Source organism: Myxine glutinosa, chromosome 2 (genome assembly GCF_964187855.1).
Source record: "Myxine glutinosa chromosome 2, kmMyxGlut1.1, whole genome shotgun sequence".
NCBI classification, from domain to species: Eukaryota; Metazoa; Chordata; class Myxini; order Myxiniformes; family Myxinidae; genus Myxine; species Myxine glutinosa.
This window is the reverse complement of record NC_136262.1, coordinates 179,991,413-180,012,262: the sequence shown is the minus strand read 5'-3', so window position 1 is coordinate 180,012,262 and position 20,850 is coordinate 179,991,413. Positions and strand designations below refer to the sequence as shown.

Here is a 20,850-nt window from a genome sequence, read left to right as displayed (position 1 = left end):
CTTTGTTGGGTGCGAGGCCCGGCGCGGATCGAAGCTGCGTCGTTTCTCATCGAAGCGTCGTTGCCGATTCGGGCTTCGCCCCGCCCCGCACGGTCGAGTCCGGGCCTTGTCGGGCCAGGCGACCGGTCCGGTTCAAGGGCGAGTGGGAGGAAGCGGAACGGTGCCCCCTCGTGGGGACGGGGTTCCGACCGGGGGAGATTGAGCCATCGGGCCCGGGACCGCAAGGTGCCGCGCCGAGATGGTGCGTGGAACCTCGGCCCAACCAAACCACCTCCCTTGAACCGAAAGCCGGACGGATTCAACCTGCAGGCGACCAAACCACCCGAATTCATTGCTCGGCTTTGCGAAGCCGAGTTTAATGATGTCATGACGCACCGAGGCTAGGATATAGCGGACTGTGATGATGATGGTAGTGATTTGATACGAAATTTATAATAGTGGGTAGAATTGGCAGTAAATGCAAAATTTTTGATTGGCTGAAATTTGGTGAGCAAAATTGATAGTGGGACCTCCCCGATGTGGTGGGATGGGCAATCCACCATCCCTCACAGGAGGGGGCAAATGCGCTATAGATTATGGGGTGTATGGCAGTGAAAACTAGCCCGGGTGGGTTAGGATATTGTGTGTAGGGACCTAGAAGATGACATTAGGTAACGTTAAGATTAGTTAGTGACAAGGATACCTGTAGTGGGGACGCAGGTAGATTAGTGTGGATGATAATGACGTGGGAGCGCAATAGTTTAAAGGGACGACTGGGAAGCGCAAGTTTCAGAGGGGAGTAGTTAGATGAGATGATGCCGTGTGTTTGAGGATTGAACAGGTGTGATTGCACAGGTGTGCAACTGAACAGGTGTATGGAGCAGTGTATGAGGGAGTCATGGTGATTGCGTGTTGTGTTGACCAAATGGTCCAGGAAGAAAGGAGGGTGCAGGTGGCACCAGGTATGATTGCACAGGTGTGCAACGACAGGTGAATGGAGAACAGGTGTATGGAATAAATGGTATGGAGTATTGCAATGGATGGTCGTGGAGTGATTAGGATGGGAACTGTGGAGTGCAGTGGATGGTGCGGAGGTGTGAATGGGGGAAAAGTGGACCCCCATCACGAATACCCGGGGCGGGTAGTGTAAGTGTTAGGTAGAGGGTACAGGTAAATTGTGGTTGGATATTGGCATCTGTGGTGCGGTTGGAAGAATGATGTTTGGATGGGTGCATTAGTGTTGTGGAAATGGCTGGGCGTGTAGCCTGTTAGTGTGTGTAGTTGGGTTGGGCACTCCACCACTGTGAGGATGTCGGCCAGGTGAGGCCGCAGGTGGGCTCTGGGAGCCGGTAGTAGTTGTTGTGGATGGGGCCCGAGGATCCGGAGGACGGACCCGGGTAACCCAGTGCCAGAGGGCACCAAGGGGTGACGGAGCCAGGAGGGGCCCTCCCCAGTAGATAGGTTAGGTTAAGGAGCTAGGTAAGCTCGGGTGGCAACTGCAGTGGTGGAGGTGTGCAGGTGGGTAGACCTGCTGGGAGAGCTACACGTCACAGCCCAGAAATTGTGCGAGGGCACCGGGAGATGAATCGGGGGAGTGAGACCCCAAATTGAGAAGCACCACAGTTTGGTCAATGGGAATTGGTTTTTAGAACCCATAGTGTAAGTGGCCAATGGATTGGCAGGGAAAGACCCCGGGTAGTGTAAAGTGTGTTAAAGTCATTTAGAGGATAGTTAGGAAGAAGGATCTCCTCGCACCATCTGCATCCACTCACCTGAGGTGACAGGTACTCCACACCATGCCATGTTTTGATTATTTTTCATTAATGCAAATGTTTTGGATTGTGAGACGCATCATGACGTGGGTGTGACATTGTGCGTAATTCCATCTCTCCCTCCTTATGAGGATTGATGATGAATTGGTGATGGCAAATTTTGAAGTAGAGGGATTGGAGACGAATTTGGTGTAGAAGGGAAAGATGGGGAAGACAAGACGTAGTGACGAATTTGTAAAGGTGTACATTCTTGTAAATATGGGGTAAGGGCAAGGGTAGTGTAGGTGACAGGGGGGGTGACGTACGGTAGGGACGAGTTTTTCTCACTTCGCTCTCCGTACGCACTTCACCCTGCATTGCCTTTATTGACGTGTACCCTTGTGACCTTACCCCTCGCTCATTTGTCTTCCCCCCTTTTGTCTCCCACTTGAGGACCTGTGCGCCATTGGGCGCCGAGGGGAGCGTGCGTGAGATGGCCATTGTGCGCACGAGATTCTCAAAACCAGCATGCGTTGCGTTGATGTACCACTTTATGGACAGCTGTTCTGCGGCCAAGTACCACTTGATGGACCCCAGGTTCTGGGGCAGAGCACCTCTGTTGGAGACCGGCCATAGTGGCCAGGGAATCTTGCTTGCGGACCTCGGTAAGGCGGCACCTATGCCAAACAGGTGGACCACCCTTAGTTGGCCCCTGAGGCCCTAAATAAAAATGAACACAAGTTGTGCTTTTTATTATTTCCAAGTAGGCCGCATGAAGCCAGAAGACGTCGGGAAGAACATCAGCCCAGCAGAGAAAGAGAAGACCACCACCAGTTGTTTTGTTGTGTTTATTATGAACCGTGGTGACTGTGCACCGAGTGGTGCTTTTGGTGCTTTGTGGTGCTTTTGGTGCTTTTGGGTGCTTTGGTGGTATTGGTACTGGTGCATCGATGCAATGCGTGTTGTCTCCTCCCTCCCAACAGGAATTTCTTTTTCTTGTTCCCTAAAAAGAAAAAAAACACAGGTCCTGGGTTGTGTTGTAAATAAGAAATAACGTCACTGTAAATAATGCTCCCCACCGTAAATGTATAGTTTGAGAACAATTCCGTAATTCGGTTGGCTGTGGGCTTGAGTCTGTTAGACAGGGTGCAATGCAATAGGGGGACATACTTATTTGTGTTTTAAGATTGTCACACTCAGGGTCAGGTTAATTGTAGAGGGAATTACACCTACGTGTCACACTAAGTTAAAGTTTTGTAACCCCGAGGACAGGCCTGAAGAAAGGAGGGTGCAGTGCAACGAATTTGAGAAGTGTAACGGTTTTGAGAAGTGTAACAATTTTGGAGAAAGTGTAACGAATGTGAAAAGTATGGTTTTGTTGTGTGTAACACCCTCGTAATGTAAATAATGGTCGCAGCCGTCCTCCTAGTTAATTCCATGAAACTTACACACAGGCCACGATATGTCTTTTTAAATAGTTTATTTCCTTATTCTATGTAGGCTAAATATGTGTTTCCCACTAGATTGACTCTGCATTGCATCAAACGAAATAAAGCGTAGGCCCCTCCGATGATCCATGGCAGCTCAAGTGCCAGGGATTCCCCCACTTGAGCTTTCACAGCAACCGTTTATTGCAGTACTGAACTGCTGTGCAAAGTGACGGCGCCTTACCTGCAGCTGCTGACCGGTTTTCGCCATTTGCGGCCATTACGAACAAGGGGAGTGGCTACAGAAGACGGGTCGCCCCCCTCGTCATAGGGGGGAGGAGTAAGTCGGCCCCGCTCATCCAACCCAGAACAAGGGGTTTGGCTAAGAGAGGGCGGAGCGGGAACCCCCGAGAAAGTGCGCGAAGGTTCGGTGAGGAAACCAAGATAAGCCGCCGCGGGACGCACTCTACCCTCTTGCCTCTCTTGCCTCTCTTGCTCTGACCCCGTCCTCTTGCTCTGACCCCGTCATCTTGCTTGCTGTCCCTCGTTGTTGCTGGGGAGAAGGAAGACGCCTGAACGAGCAGGTGTGTGCGAGCCATCGTGCGACCAGCTGCGTTGCAGCTAAGGGGGCAGCTAAGGGGCCGCAGGCCACGAAAAGGACGCGCCAGGCAGCAATCCACGCTGGACCCTCCATTGCCTCCCAAAAACAACCATCCATCCTCAAGCCATACCTGCCTGCAATATCCCCCGTGTAAGTGTGAACGTCGTCTGTCCTAATCGTTGTCCTGGGGTTAAGTAAATTGACTAGTATAAGCTAACGATTCACTGTGTGACTGCTTCTTCCATCCATTGCTTGTAAATAACTTTGATCGCTCCTTCTTTTTGCTTGTGTGTATAATAAATCCTGTTATTCCTCTGTACTCTGTCTTCTTCTCTCTTCCTTCTCTTTCGGTCGCTTTAGAGGTTTCCAAATTGAATATCTGTGGTGCGATCTGGTCAACGTTGGGGGAGTCGGGCCAATCGGGGATCCTGTAATGGTCGCGGTTGACCATCCGCTCGGCCCTAAGTAACATCTTGTCCGCGTCCATAACAATATAAAGCAGTAAAGTATGTTTGTTTGTTTGTCCTCTTATAACTCGAGAACTACTCATCGCAGAGAAAAACCAAAGGCATATTCGGAATCAGTACGTCTCAGAGCAACTACAGCACCCCTTAAATTTAAAAAAAACTTCGGGTTTTAAAATTAGCGTATTAGCGCAGAAGCGCTAGAAGAAGAGGGAGGGAATCGAAGGGAGGGAGCGCAGCGCTCCCTCTAGCGCTTCGCAGCGCCAGCGCTTCTGTTAGCGTAATTAGCGTATTTCGGAACGTTAATTTTTCAGCTTCATTATTCGGAATCAGTACGTCCCAGAGAAACTTCGTAATGTTAATTTTTCAACTTCATCCGATTGACATGGGACCAATGGCATGTGACAGAGAGTGAAACATACATGCTACATTTATTTGACGACAATGAGTTCCGACTTCCGGGTTCGTGCCGCCAACCCTGTTAGGCGCCTCTTGCGGCACACAGGGAATTACCAGTGAACTGGTACTCAATTTGCCGACCTCGGTAGGATGACAGGCTGAGTCAACCCCCCTGGTGTTGTGTTAAGGGGGAGGAGGAGGGGAGGGGGAAGAGGAGAGGAGGGGAACGGGGGGAGGGGGAGGGGCCCTTCTTCCCCCGGGCACCCCCACACCCTCCCCTCCCCCCTTCCCCTCCCCCCTTCCCCCCTTCCCCCTCCCCCCCCATTCCCCTCCCCTCCTCTTCCCCCTCCCCTCCTCATCCCCCGCCCGGCAATGCCGGGTACTTCTGCTAGTTTATCTATATATCGACACATCTGGGCAGTGTCTGTGTTGTCACTGAACGACTCCCTCAAACTTTTGTTTCCGTGGTTGTGAAGTGTTTTTTAATGACGTTGTGGTGGTTTTGAATCATGTGGTGGTGAGGTATTTTGAATTATGTGGTGGTGAGGTGTTTTTAAATGACGTGGTGGTGAGGTGTTTTAATATCGCATGGTGGTGAGGTGTTTTTAAATCACATGGTGGTGAGGTGTTTTGAATTTCGTGGTGGTGAGGTATTTATAATTACATGGTGGTGAGGTGTTTTTAATTAGGTGGTGGTGAGGTGTTTTGAATTACTTGGTGGTGAGGTGTTTTTAAATGACGTGGTGGTGAGGTGTTTTTAATTTCGTGGCTGTGAGGTGTTTTTATTACGTGTTTTATAGCTGTGAGGTGTTTTTATTACGTGTTTTATGGCTGTGAGGTGTTTTTATTTCGTGTTTTATGGCTGTGAGGTGTTTTTAATCTCGTTGTGGTGAGGTGTTTTTATTACGTGTTTTATGGCTGTGAGGTGTTTTTATTACGTGCTTGATGGCTGTGAGGTGTTTTTATTACGTGTTTTATGGCTGTGAGGTGTTTTTATTACGTGCTTGATGGCTGTGAGGTGTTTTCAATTTCGTGGTGGTGAGGTGTTTTTAATTTCGTGGTGGTGAGGTGTTTTTATTACGTGTTTTATGGTGGTGAGGTGTTTTGAATTACTTGGTGGTGAGGTATTTTGAATTTCGTGGTGGTGAGGTATTTTGAATTTCGTGGTGGTGAGGTGTTTTGAATTACGTGGTGGTGCGGTGTTTTGAATTACTTGGTGGTGAGGTGTAATCGTCCCAAACTTCCAGTCTGCACCTACCCCTCCCCTATGTGTGTGCTGAGGGGTTCTTTCTTGAAACAAAAACATTCAACCTAAATGGCCTATAAAAATGTAATATCACAAACAAAACAAATACATTTGTGCAAAGTAATTGTTTGTATTATGATTGGTGTAAGTCATGACAACACAGCAACTCAGGTACAGTCATTATCCTCAACTAAAATAAGCCCGTTCCTCAGTATCGACGCTTGGTGAGGCGAGCGCAACGAGCCGAGCCAAGCTAATATATATATATATATATATATATATATATATATATATATATATATATATATATATATATATATATATATATATGACGATTCGGTCCACATGCAATCATAGGCATTTAAGCATTAACAGTATAATATATACACACACGACAATATATGTACATAAATACAAACCTTTTTATTCTTTTACTTTAATGTGTTGTGGAACATTGTGAACAGCTAATGTGGAGAACGTTTTGAACACCCCTTACATACCAGAGCCGTTGGGCTTTTTTGGTGTGGTTTGTGTACAAAAAAAAAAAAAGGTTACTATTTTTGTATTTTCCTTACCCGTGTATTTTCATGTTCTCTTTTTCAGGTGAGAAACCATTTAAATGCATGCAATGTTCATATGTGGCAGCAAACCAGCATGAAGTTACACGGCACTTCAGACAGGTATAACCTTCATTGTATCCATCCCTGTCGTATTTGTAACTGGATAACGTATATAATGTGACAATCAATGCAGTGTTACTTCAATTCTAATAAAATAATGATTTTAACAATCGTTTAAAAATCCGAAAGTTTAGTGCCATCGAAGTAGTAATGTCGAAGCAGTCCCGAACACAGCAGTCCCGAACACCACCTCATTTTTTTTTTTTTGTATACAGAATCGAGGCTAACAGTCAAGTTAAGTTAAGTCAAGGCTAACAATCGAGTTCAAGAGCTAACACATTGAACATGAAAACATGCACAGACATATAAAACATTCAATGAATGGAGCGGGAGACAAGAGGGGGAGGGAGGGAAGCACACGAGCACAACCTTTTATTTAAATTTGAACCTTTATTTAAATTTGAACCTTTATTTAAATTTGAACCTTTATTTAAATTTGAACCTTTATTTAAATTTGAACCTTTATTTAAATTTGAACCTTTATTTAAATTTGAACCTTTATTTAAATTTGAACCTTTATTTAAATTTGAACCTTTATTTAAATTTGAACCTTTATTTAAATTTGAACCTTTATTTAAATTTGAACGTTTATTTAAATTTGAACCTTTATTTAAATTTGAACGTTTATTTAAATTTGAACCTTTATTTAAATTTGAACCTTTATTTAAATTTGAACCTTTATTTAAATTTGAACCTTTATTTAAATTTCAACCTTTATTTAAATTTGAACCTTTATTTAAATTTCAACCTTTATTTAAATTTGAACCTTTATTTAAATTTGAACCTTTATTTAAATTTGAACCTTCATTTAAATTTGAACCTTTAGCCCTGGTGTTGGGCTAGCGGCTAGGGTGCTAGCTTAGGATCCAAGGATCCTGGGTTCGAATCCCGGTCGATCGCTGAATTAACGCCAGGGGGTTGACTCAGCCTGTCATCCTTCCGAGGTCGACAAATTGAGTACCAGTTCACTGGTAATTCCCTGCTTGTCGTAAAAAGGCGACAAAAAGGGTTGGCGTCAGGAAGGGCATCCGGCCGTAAAACATTGCTTCAAAAAGGGGACCAAAAAAACAACAACAACCACGGTCCCCGAAAAGGCCAACCCCCGCTTTGCGGGGAAAAATGGCCTCTAAACGGTGGTTATTTAAATTTGAACCTTTATTTAAATTTGAACCTTTATTTAAATTTGAACCTTTATTTAAATTTGAACCTTTATTTAAATTTGAACCTTTATTTAAATTTGAACCTTTATTTAAATTTGAACCTTTATTTAAATTTGAACCTTTGATGGTTCAAATGATGAATTGCGAAAGATGATGGGAATAGAGCCTGTGATGGATGCTGTGAAGAGGAACAGGTTGAGATGGTTTGGTCATGTGTTGAGGAAGGATGAAAGTGACTGGTTGAGAAGAGTGATGGAAATGAATGTAGAAGGAAGTAGAGGACGGGGAAGACCGAGAAAGACTTGGCTAAAGATGGTGGAAGAAGAAATGCGGGCAAGGGGGTTAACAAGGAGAGATGCAGAAAATAGGGCAAAATGGAGAAGATTGTCATGGGGACCACAAGGCTAACCCCCGCTCTAGCAGGGAAAATGGCCTTAAAATGCCTGTTGTTGTTGTTGTATTTAAATTTGAACCTTTATTTAAATTTGAACCTTTATTTAAATTGACTGTACTGTACTGCAAAACTGGAAGTACAGGGAAGTATTATGACAGACAATTTGTGTTCTACAGTCTTCAAGTATATAATTTAATTTAAATAAAACATTGTAAAAGTCAGCTGCCATTTTCTGCAGTGTCTATTACGTTTTGTATCCCAATGATAGGCCAGATCTGCATCCGGAGCTGAACCAAAATCGAATGGGCTTGTTCATGTCAAATACCCAACTCCTCCACATACTTTTGTCATATTCCGTCCACAACTTTTTCAAATATCATGCGATATCTGTCGATCGTTTTTGGCCTTATCTGTCAATGGTTAAGAATCGGTTTAAAAATTCTCGGATCCAGATTCAAATCAATTAGCCCTTTTCTTACACACCTAACATGTCCACCAAATTTCGGCTGAATCCGTCCATAACTTTTCGAGATTTACTGCTCATCGACAAACAGACAGATAAGGGCGAAAACATAACCACCGTTCACCTTTGGTGGTGGAGGTAACGCGACAATTTATCAGTAAATCTATCAGGAATTTGAGTAGGAACTGAAATAGTTTGAGTAAGGTCATGTGACATGGCAAAGTTAAATGCACTGACACCAGCTGCATCTGTGCTGTGAGTGTGGACGAACCGGTGCCAGATATAAAGAGAGTCTGGCCACCTCGACTATGGCGGCGTAATAGGCGCCATTTTGTTACCCAACCAGCCACCAGCGCTATGCCATCGTAGCTATGAAGACGCGATTTACGAACTGATTTTTGACCCATCTGAGACATGGATGGGAGTGAAATCTGGGGGTAGGGTCAAATGGGTTCAAGGGTGGGTGGTTTGCTAGAGGGAGAAGCTTGCTAGCATGTGGGTTGGAGTAACAAAAGGGCCAGGGACTGATCAACAGGCCCTTACATGGTCAACCCTTCAATCCCAGGAACTGTTAGATCAAATTTCAACATAAATACATTATTTTGAATGGAATGATGAGCAGATCCAATTTACACTTTAGCGGCATTCCATTGGAACCTGAGGTCTCGAATGGTCTTCACGTGGTTCAAAATGGTCTAGAAAATTCATAAGGGCAACATAATCTTGAGGAGTGGGGGAAGAGGAGGGGATTGAGGATTGTCATACATGGATACATGATAGGATACAATTCTGTTTTCCACCCTCAGGATAAGCAGGAAACAATATCCCTCGACTCTCAAGACTGAACTCTCAAACCTGTCTCCATCTTCCAAATCCTGGTGGCGTCTGGTCAAATCTGTTTCTGGTGTTTGTTCCCCTTCCATCCCCTCCCTTACCTCAAATGGCTACACAGCTGACTCCGCACGTGAAAAAGCTGAATGCCTCAACTCTGTGTTTGCCTCAAAATCTTGTGTCCCAAACCCATCCCTCTCTGTACCCACCTTACCCAGCCATACCCACCTGCTCCTGGATTCTGTGTCCTTCTCTCCAGACAAGGTGGAGAAGTTTCTGTCAATCCTCGACAATGATTCTGCAACTGGACCAGACGGCATCAGCCCACTGGTCCTAAAATCCTGTTCTGCCGCTCTTTCACTCCCTCTCTCTGTTCTCTTTACCCTCTCTTTTGCTCAAGGTCATCTGCCATCAGCTTGGAAATCGGACAACATCCCCGCTTTACACAAAAAATCTGCAAAAACAGATCCTTGCAACTACAGACTAATCAGCCTGCTCCCAATTATCAGCAAAGTCATGGAATCCATCATTGCTTCGGATATCAAATCTTTCTTCTCCAATGGCTTGATCTCTGATCATCAATTTGGATTCAGACCAGGTCACTCTATTCTGGACATTCTGCTTCTGCTGTCTCAACAATGGATGGAGGTCCTTAATGCCAAACAGGAAATCAGAGCTGTCTCCCTTGACATATCACGTGCCTTCGATACAGTCTGGCACCCCGCTCTGCTCACCAAACTCTCCTCCTATGGTATCCATGGAAATCTCCACGCATGGCTTGCGGACTTCCTCTCTGGTCGAAGTCAACGTGTGGCCCTGAATGGGTTTTTCTCATCTCCCCTTCCTGTTCAGGCTGGAGTTCCCCAAAGCAGTGTTCTGGGCCCTGTGCTTTTTCTGGTCTTCATCAATGATCTCTCCGCCTCTCTTGAAAATCCTCTTTATCTCTTTGCTGATGACTCCACTCTCTGCCACTCCATTCCACATCCCTCAGATCGGCAGTCTGCAGCCTCCTCACTCTCTGCAGACCTGGACAAAATCACAGACTGGTCAAATAAGTGGAACATGTCTTTCAATCCTGACAAATCTTACACTCTTACTATGTCTCTCCGAAAAGACCGACTGGACAACCCTCCCATCTACTTTCTGAACAATCCTCTCCAAGAAGTTCTGTCACTCAAGCTTTTGAGTCTCACTATCTGCCATGATCTTCCCTGGGAAAACCACATTTCCAAGCTGGCCTCCAAAGCCAGTCACCGACTGGGCATCCTCCATCGTGAGAAGTCCTTCCTTGGCACACCTGAGCTCCTCACCACATACAAGGCTCTCATCCACAGCTTAATGGAATACTGCTCTCCCCTCTGGGCTGGTGCTCCTGCCTCACACCTAGCTCGTCTTCACGCTGTTGAAACCAAAGTTTTCAGAATCATTGGAATCTCCCGCGATGAATCGAACTCCGAGGGCCTTTCACTCACTCACCGCAGGCAGATAGGTGGTCTTTCTGTCTTCTACCAACTCCTATCCGGCCTAGCTCCCCCAGCTCTATCTGTGCTCTGTCCCCCAAATATTCCTACAGGTCGCATAAGATATGACAGTAACCCTCTTCTGGTGAAATTGCCAAAATCAAGACTCTCTGCTTCACCTTCACTCCTTCATTCCTCTTTACTCCCATCTCTGGAACAAACTCCCTCACTCTCTTCAATCTGTTTTCCCCTCCTCCCTCCATGACTTTAAAACAGCTGTTCACCACCATCTCTTATCTTCCCCCATCCAAAACCTTGATCTCTTCTCCCTACCGTTAAATCACCCCAGATCTACTTTTTTTTTTGAAATACCGACTTCTTTCCTGGAAGTTCTGGCAGTGTCCATGTGTTTTATACTCCCCTCTCCCCCGCCTTCCCATGTCTCCTCCCCCCAAGCCCTCTCCCTCCCACAGATTTTCCGTTGTCCCTGTTCTCTGCTGTTGTACTTGTGTGCTTCCCTCTCTCTCCCCATCTTGTCTCCCGCTCCCTTTATTGTATGTTTTGTGTGTCCGTTTTTTTTGTGATTGATGTTAGCTCTTCCACGAGCCCCGATCTTGTATACGAAAAAATATATTAATTAAACGTGCTATGTGCTATTGCTATTTCATATGCAAATATGTATTCATTTACTTTAAGCAACTGCATTTTTCAGAATGACACTTGATCATCATGAACTCGAATAACCTGTGCTTTTCACCATATTGCTAAATACAGACAGACAGAGACACAGAGAGACAGCCTTCCGTAATGATATTAATGAAATATTACAATCTTCAGACATTGTGAAAAAGGAATTGACTATTTTCTGGAATTACGATTGGGCCTGTAGACATGAGTCAATTGTGCATAAATTAATTATTACATTCAAGGTACATACCAAGAGTTCGACCATGTGTCGTCGATAGGAGATTCAGTAGCGAGAACACAAAACCAACGTACGAACACAGTCCCAGACATACGAACCCTGAATAATATTTTATGATTAATGAATAATAATAATAATTACTGAATTATATCTTTAAATCGGTGAAAATCGATCCTGAGTTATTGATGGACCCGAATCAAACATGGAATACTGATGAGCAGGACACAGAATGAATTTTTGGATTTACGGAGATCAAAGTTCCCTCATTCAGTGATCAAACGCGACCTCCACGATGTGAAGAACCTGATGGTCAAGTATGACAAAACTGCGAATTCCTCGGGATACCCTGTCCATCTCGTGTAAGACGCCACACTGCGCCACAACAAACCATTTTGATCATAATCAAAAGGGAAAAAACACACTAATGTGTGATAATCCGACGGTAAAACGCAGTATTGAATACGCGATAGTAATCAAATGGGCCACAAAATGCCACCTGAAAATCACGTGACACAGCTTGGCCAATGAAGACGCGAAGTGGCGAGATCAAAGGTTGGCCAGACTCTCTGTACATGCGGCATTGGGACTAATGCATTATTTGTGGTGAACGTTGAAGTCTCCAAAGACCATAATGTCAGCAGTTGGTTGTCGAGAAAGTACCCTATCAATTCTGTCAGTGATAGCATCAAAGATGGCATAAGCGGTGATGATGGAGAAAGATACAAAATATATAGATATAGTCGAGTGGGAAGAAAGGGGTATCGTGCACCCCCCGGAAATCAACTTCTAATCGACGTCTCTAGATCAGAAAAAATGCGTAGAAAACGATGAGCTATGTTAACAAATTGTAAAAATGTCCCACGTATCATTTTTATGCAAATTAGGCCGCCATTACCTATATCTCAGCCATTACTGCAGATAACTGAACAAATAAGGTGTCTAGACCCATGTTTTGAGGGTCAAAGGTTATAATAAAACTATTCTTGAAGTGACCACATGTGTCCGTGGCATACTAGTATGCAAATTAGTGCCGCCATTACCGAAAAATCTTTTTTTTGCCATATCTCGGCCAATATTGCACATAACTGCACAAGCAAGGTGTCTAGACCCATGTTTTAAGGGTCAAGGATCATTAAAGGACCATTCCTGAAGTAACTATGTGTGTCCTTGGCATGTAAACATGTAAATTCTAAAGTGCCGGCATTACCAAAAATTTGATTTTTCGCTGTATCTTAGCCAATATTGTAGATAAGTTAAGAGGGGTTTTTCAGGGCAATGATTTCACAAATGTTGTTATTTTTGCGATCACAGGTCCACTTTCAGATCAATCAATCATCGTCGCTTTCAATGAAATCATCAAAGTCAAACTCGTCCTCTTATTCCTCCTCCTCCTCCTCCTCTTCTTCACGATCTTCAGTGTCCAGAAGATCAACCAGCGAGGTTGGTAGGACAGGACCGCAGGACCACACCGGTTCCAACACGCCTTCGTCAGTCCTCATCCATCCCTGCCCCTCATCGTAGGGTTTTGGCTTTTCTGCAATGGGTTCGTCAGCTCGCTTGTACAAGGTAACGCGGTGGTTCACACGCTGGATGTGCGGCTTCAGAGCAGACTGGCAGGGAGGAAGGCGAGCCAGGTCGACCTTAGACTTGGAAGTGAGTTTCTTGTCCTCCCCCACCATTTTGCACAGCAGCTTGGTACGGATGATGTCCACCGAAGACTCTCGACTCTGTCCGTACATCAGGCAGGTGAACTGTTCCAACTGCTTCAGCACCTGTGGCTTGATGTTCCAGTCATCACCGAGTTGCCTGAAGGCCTTGTGAAACCTGGGGTTCTTCTCCAGCTTTTTCAGGGGCCCCACCTTCCCCTTGCCTTTGAAGGAACTGGTGCAGTCCTCTCCACTGAATACATAGAACCCAAGAAGAGTGCCGCAGTAGTCTTCTCCCAGGGATTCTGCGAGCTCAGAGAGGTTGAGTTGTTGTCGATGTTTCCCTGACCCCGTATCCAGGTATACAGTCAGCTTGATGGCGTGAGCGTGGTAGAGAAGAATCACAAAGATATCTGTGTCAGGGGTTCTGACCACAGCGTTCTTGTATCCGAGGGCGGCGGCGTGATGGAGGTACAGTACCACCCTAGTATCAGTCTCTTCCTGGTTGCTGTAGATTGTGGGGAGCTCACGCACCTCGACCTGAAACACAAAGAGGCATTGGACTTTGAAAATTGAAGTAGAAAGCTGTACACGTGCCAGAATGAAATTGCATCAACTTTGTCGTGATCGACCTTCGTGAATGAGACATGGTTCTTGATTGGGTCATTCTGTAGTCGTTTCAGTAGTTTCTCAGAGCGATAGTTCGAGTTCTCGTACCCATTCCGTTTCAGTTCTTCAACATAGAGCAAGCGCAAGGAAGATAGCCGTAGGATCTCATTCTGCTGGACAACATGAGTTTGAATGTGCTCCAGTACTGAGACGAGTGCCTTGTTGTGGGCGGCTGACATGCGAGCATGCTCGGTATTAATTGCTCTTTCGGCTCTACGAATCCCGTGCTCGTAGTTAGCGAACGCTGTGCGGAAAGCTCTCAAGCATGATGGATGGTGTTTGGCCTCGACAGCAAAGAGGTCTTTGTTTTTCACCCGTCGATGAAGTCGAACTAGACCCATTTTCTCGGCCCGTGATTCGATTTGCTCCCATGCATTTTCTTTGTTCTTCCAAGATGAAAAGACATCCACTCGCTCAGTTTTGCGGTCACCATCTTTGATGTCTACTTTGTCACAGAAAATGCACTCTGGTGGGAAGATGGGTCCAGCGGAACCCGCTGAAGACAATTTACGAGGGGAGCGATGCCATTGCGAGGTTGATGCTTCTGGTTCTGTATCACCTCCCAGACGATTGAGGTTGCCAGTAAAGTGCTGATAACACTGACGGTGATACCCAGCACTTTCCAGATCATCGGGGAGAGTTGTAGGAATCTGGTCGCACACTGATTGCATTCGATATGGGGACTCATGTGATTGATGGAGACGTTGGTCCCGGATCTTATGAAGTTGCTGTAGTTTTTCACTTGCAGTTCCTTTGATTTTACTGAGGGGTGTAAAACTATCATGATCAGACGTAGATAGCACATGAAGGATGCATGTAGGCGGGGAGTGTTTGGGGGCTGCAGGATCTGCGCTCTGGTTACGTTTTATTTTGGGCATGATGGCTTAATGTCCACTTCTATCACCACTGCTTATCTGGAATGGGAAAGAGAATGGGAAAGAGAAGTTACATTGGTGAAAGTATTGCCCTAAAAAAACACTGAAAAAACCCTCTGTCAACTTATCTGCAATATTGGCTGAGATAAAAATCTAATTTTCCGTAATGTCGACACTTTAGAATTTACATATTTACATGCCAAGGACACGCATAGTTACTTCAGGAATGGTCTTTTAATGATCCTTGACCCTCAAAACATGGGTCTAGACACCTTACTTGTGTAGTTATGTGCAATATTAGCCGATATATGCCAAAAAATTGATTTTTCGGTAATGGGGGCACTAATTTGCATTCTAGTATGCCACGGATACATGTGGTCACTTCAAGAATAATTTTATTATAATCTTTGACCCTCAAAACATGGGTCTAGACACCTTATTTATTCAGTTATCTGCAGTAATGGCTGAGACATAGGTAATGGTGGCCTAATTTGCATTAAAATGATACGTGGGACATTTTTACAATTTGTTAACATAGCTCATCGTTTTCTACGCATTTTTTCTGATCTGGAGACGTCGATTAGAAGTTGATTTCCGGGGGGTGCACGATACCCCTTTCTTCCCACTAAACTAATAGACAATGTGGAAAGCAAAAGTGCAAGACTAATGCACAAACTCTTGCGTCGTATCCTCAAGGAAACCTCACGGCCAATGGTAGAGAGGCCTTTGCATAAACACATAAAGCATGAGAAGGTGGGAAATCAGGTCTACGGAGGATGTAGCATGAATTGCACGACAGAAGATTCGGATAACACCTGACTGGGGAGACGAGTTACAGAAAGAGAAATCAGATCTGGAGAGTTAATCTGCGAGAGGGATTGAACCACTGACCTCTCAGACTCTCAGAGTGGACGTAAAAACCATTGCGCCAATAAGTCTGGTTAGTCCTTCACTTCTTGTATAATTATTTCTTCCATTTTTGGAATTGTCTTGCTGTCTCAATTCAATTCTGCTCTTTCCTTAAAATGTACTAGCTCATCTGCCATCTTGTCTTGTCCATCCTTACGTTTTGTATTTCTTTTCAGGTGCACAATGGTCCGAAGCCCTTTGGTTGTGAACACTGCAATTACCGCACAGCCGACCGCAGCAACTACAAGAAGCACGTGGAACTTCACACGCGGCCACGCCAGTTCCATTGTCCCGTGTGTCACTATGCCGCCTCCAAGAAGTGCAACCTGCAGTATCACATCCGCTCCAAGCACCCTGACAGTAACCTGGTAACGATGGATGTGTCGCATGTCCGATTACGAGGAAGCAGTAGAGGCAGGAGAGGGGTTGGAATGAGCAAGACGGGGTTTGAAAGCAAACGCGCGGTCGCTAGCAACACCGAGGATGATGTGGAAAGTGATTTCAAGGACACTGAAAAGGGTAACTGTCATGCAAATCACGTGACGTTTGTGGAAAAATACAATAATGATGGTGTGGTTGTTGTGAAAGGAAGAGCTGATGCAGGTGAGGGTGGGGCCATTGATAAAGACAAGAGTGATGCAGATGGAGGTACAGCTTTGGGTAACGACAAAAGTGATGCAAAGGTGGGTACAATTCTGGATAATGATAAAAACGATGTAGAGATGGGTACGCCTGTGGGTAAAGGCAAGCGTTATGTTGAGAAGGGTAAACCCGTGGGGAAGGGCAAGAGTGATGTAGAGAAGGGTACACCTGTGGGGAAAGGCAAGTGTGATGCAGGGAAGGGTACACCTGTGGGTAAAGACAGAAGTGATGTCGGAAAGGTAACAGCTGTGGGTAAAGGCAAGAGTGATGTAGAGAAGGGTGCACCTGTGGGGAAAGGCAAGCGTGATGTACAGAAGAGTACACCTGTGGGGAAAGGCAAGAGTGATGTGGAGATGGGTACACCTGTGGGGAAAGGCAAAAGTGATGTGGAGATGGGTACACCTTTGGATAAAGGCAAGAGTGTCAAAGAAAATGGTACACCTTTGGGTAAAGGCAAGCGTGATGTGAAGAAGAGTACACCTGTGGGGAAAGGCAAGAGTGATGTAGCCAAGGGTACACCTGTGGGGAAAGGCAAGCATGATGTAGAGAAAGGTACACCTGTGGGTAAAGGCAAGCGTGATGTAAAGAAGGGTGCACCTGTGGGTAAAGGCAAGAGTGACGTAGACAAGTGTAAACCTGTGGGTAAAGGCAAGAGTGATGTAGAGAAGGATCCACCTGTGGGTAAAGGCAAGAGTGATGTAGAGAAGGATCCACCTGTGGGTAAAGGCAAGAGTGATGTAGAGAAGGATCCACCTGTGGGTAAAGGCAAGCGTGATGTAGAGATGGGTACACCTGTGGGTAAAGGCAAGAGTGATGTAGAGAAGGATCCACCTGTGGGTAAAGGCAAGTCTGATGTAGAGATGGGTACACCTGTGGGTAAAGGCAAGAGTGATGGTGAGAGGATACCCAGAAAAGGTAAAAGTAACATGAAGCGTCGTGTTACGATCACAAGAAGAAAATGTTTAGTGAAAACAGATTCTGTAATAGAAACAAGTGAAGGTGACGATATCATTGCTGACGGTAACAATACCGTTTCCAGGTATAACAAGAATAACATGGAAGGCGATGTCGCTGTTACTGATGTAACTGATGTGGATGGGAGTGTTTCTATCACAGGTAGTGACCAGGCTGATGTCGAAGCTGGTGTTTGTGTTGCTAAAAAAAAGGAAAGAGACAAGGGTAGCAGTGTGATGATGGTCAAGGGAAAGGAGGAAAAATCAGAAGGAGGAGCAAATGAATTGAGGAGTGAAGAGGACATGGAAGGTAGTAAAGTAGATAAAAATACAGAATTAGAGGAGACTAGCGATGCGGCAGAGCCGGGTCGAACAAAAAGACGCAGCAAGCAAATTTCGATTTTAAATGAAGGAAAAGGGAGGAAGGCCCAGACAAATGTGAAGACAACAAGCCTATCCCTGAAAGAAATTACAGCGGGAGAGCAAGATGCAGCGGCAAGGTCGAAAATAAAAAGTATGGATAACATGCATAGAAAAGATGTGTCTTTGGAACAGGAAGTGCATCTTAAAGGCAGAGACGAGAGAGAGAAAGTGAATGATGAATCAAAAGATGGAGATTTAAAGAGCTTGCAGAAACCCGACGCAAGTAATTCTGGGTTAAAAGAGCACGGCGGACAATTAGAGAGTCTTCAAGGAAGTTCTCCAAAGAAGGAAAATGCCTCCATATCGCCATTAAAGCAAGATATGTGTAAACGTCACATGAGGCAGAAGCATGATTTGGCACAGCAGAAAGAAACTTCTGGAGATTGTGTTGTGTCTAAAAGAGAAGTTTTGCTTGAGCAGACGGAAGAACATGCGGATCAGAAAGTCGCGCTTTGTCTTCGTAACAAACAGTCGTCAGGGAGTCCAAGGAAACGGTCACGACAGACTATTCTAACAGAGATGCAGAGACATATTTTACCAAAGAGGTTGAAGTTTTCTTCTCCGGTATCACCAATTGACTTGCCACCAATTGAGAAACCATTTGGCGAACGGTGTGAACGGGCAGGACTTCATAATAATTTAACTGAGCAGCAGGTATCATCAAGAGGACAACACGAAGGTAGTAATACAGGGAGCGACTACTTACATTTGGGCAATCCTCCTGGAACTACCGAGAACACAAGCACCATTGGCGGAGGAAGTAAGATGAAGTTGGTTACTGAAACGGTGACCAGGGATGGATTATTCCATGAAGAAATGGAATTGCCCGATTCTTCGACCGATGACTCAAAACCTTTGGACGTGGAATGTTTTGCATCTATGAGTCCTGGATTTGCCTGTGCCTTGGGTCTCCGTATGGTCTGTCGGCCCAGGAATGAAACTGAGATGGACGATAAAGTTGAAGGCGATTCGCTTGCTGTTGCACAAACCAAAACCATCGATGGGCCAAGAGTTCATGGAGGTGAGGCAGTTACGCCTCCGATTCCTCAAAGCGAAAAGGTACTTTCTTTGAGGATGACCGACGGAGCTACAAGGCCCGTTTTCAGTGAACGTACATCAGAGGACGAAGGAATCGACAGCGATGCGGAGAGTGACTCTCTTGCGAATCAATGCAGAAAAGGACTTTTTTCCGATAGCAATCATTTGATTCGAGTAACAGATGAAATAGCACACGTCGGTTTTCATGCTGGCATGGTTAAGCAAGCACTCTGTGATGGAGGGGTAGCTTCCAGCGGCCAGGTGAGCTGCACATGTGAAATGAAACGTGGCACATGCATGGGCAAGGAAAGCCGACATGTGGACCTTGAGAGCCTTGGCTTGTCGGGAAGGATCGCAAACCTTGGCATGGCGTCGGAAAGGCGTCCCAAAGGCGACAAAGCTGGGTATCCCAGTTGCGTGTTCTGTAACATGCCATTTCCCTCGGACAAAGAGCTCGGTCACCATCTTCGTCGGCACCTTTTCAATGTCGTTATCACGTAGACGTGACGTGGAACGCTCGTACGTCATTTGATTCATCTACATATAGGTTGTACAACGCTAAAAGGCAGCACAATGATAAACAAAACCCTTTGCCTTTACATTGACGATGTCACGTGTTCTCCAGCTCGGATGTCCTTTCATGACGTCATACCATGGCCTTTGCCAAAGCTTGTTTGTTAAACAATCATTTGTAGCTATTGTTTTGAACGAGACAATTTGAGGGAAGTATTTTTGCTATTTACAACCGGAAGTGCCAATTGCTAACGCTAGAACACTGAGTCGACAATGGCGGCTCTACCTGAACTGGTATATCCAGTGTACACTTGGTGGGGCTGCTCATACTGAGACAGTGTACTTCTAATTGAAGATTTTTCTGTCTAAATGACGAAGTTAATTTTGAGTTGAGTTGATAAGAATATTTTCTTTATTGACTTGAACTTTGTATTTTGTCCTTAAAGGTGCTGCGATATAATAAACTCTACTGTATAAAGTTTCCGCTTTGTATATGTTATGCTGCTTTGATGTTAGGCCATGAGTTGATTGGAAAGTACTCTTGGCGTGCTTAGTCGAACAACGGCGAAGCCGGACTTCGATCTGCCAAGTGGAGGCTCTGCTGTCCCCCTGTCATGTGACCAAATCCTCAGCTCTCATTGGTGGATGTTTGTTAGGGAAATACATACATACACTGGACAGACAGACAAAAGCTGTTCCAGACGGCATTGCCATACTGGCTACGCCGTAAAAATATGGCTGCTGAACCACGTGACCAATGACGTCATCAATTTTTCGACACTGATAGGCAACAATCAGCAAAAATGCAAATGGCATCTTCTGCCATTGAGCCAGTAAGCTGGGATCACCAATTCACATTTGTTGCCACAACTGATGCAATGTAAATGCTCTAATGGTGGCGAGGTGCTCCATTTGAAATTTTTGTTTGATATATGTAGCTTTTGGATGCCTAGGTCCGTAATAAAAAAAAATTGTGTTGGTGTCATAGCATGTGACCAATTGCAAATGAATATCAGGATTATAGAAATGTCTCCAGTTCCACAAGATGGCATTTGTTAGCATTAAGCTTCAGTAACCGCAGCTTCGTGTAGGCTAACCACAAATAATGACCACCAATCAGAACTTAAGGACAAAGGTACACTCATTGTAGTATTCATTGGGATGCAGTCCTAGTATAACGTACAACAATTATAGTTACCAATCACGGGTTATAATTATAAAGTCACACTTTTGTGCAATACAGAAAATGGCTTTTGGCGGCTTAAAATAAGATTTTATTGTGACTTTTCCAAATGACCTTTAAGTAAGATAAGAGTCTTACTCCTGAATAGGTTAACTGTAACTCCCCAGGTTTCTTTTGGTTGGAAAACCTGATTTGTGGAGATGGATTTTCTGAGTCAAA

At 45.0% G+C, this 20,850-nt stretch overlaps 1 protein-coding gene across 2 annotated transcripts in view; it reads left to right on the top strand.

Annotated features, from left to right (window-relative positions):
* Positions 1–19,929, top strand: part of REST (RE1 silencing transcription factor) — a 60,995-nt gene extending 41,066 nt beyond the window's left edge. Inside the window, exons 8-10 of one of the 2 annotated variants that reach the window (XM_078771990.1) lie at positions 6,471–6,547; positions 16,056–17,364; positions 17,404–19,929. In XM_078771990.1, the coding sequence (XP_078628116.1) occupies positions 6,471–6,547; positions 16,056–17,364; positions 17,404–19,436 (3,419 nt within the window). In that variant the 3' untranslated portion in view covers positions 19,437–19,929. Of the gene's footprint in view, positions 1–6,470; positions 6,548–16,055 lie in introns of both variants that reach the window. The other variant, XM_068106682.2, reaches the window with a different exon arrangement.
* The last annotated feature ends 921 nt before the right edge of the window (positions 19,930–20,850 follow it).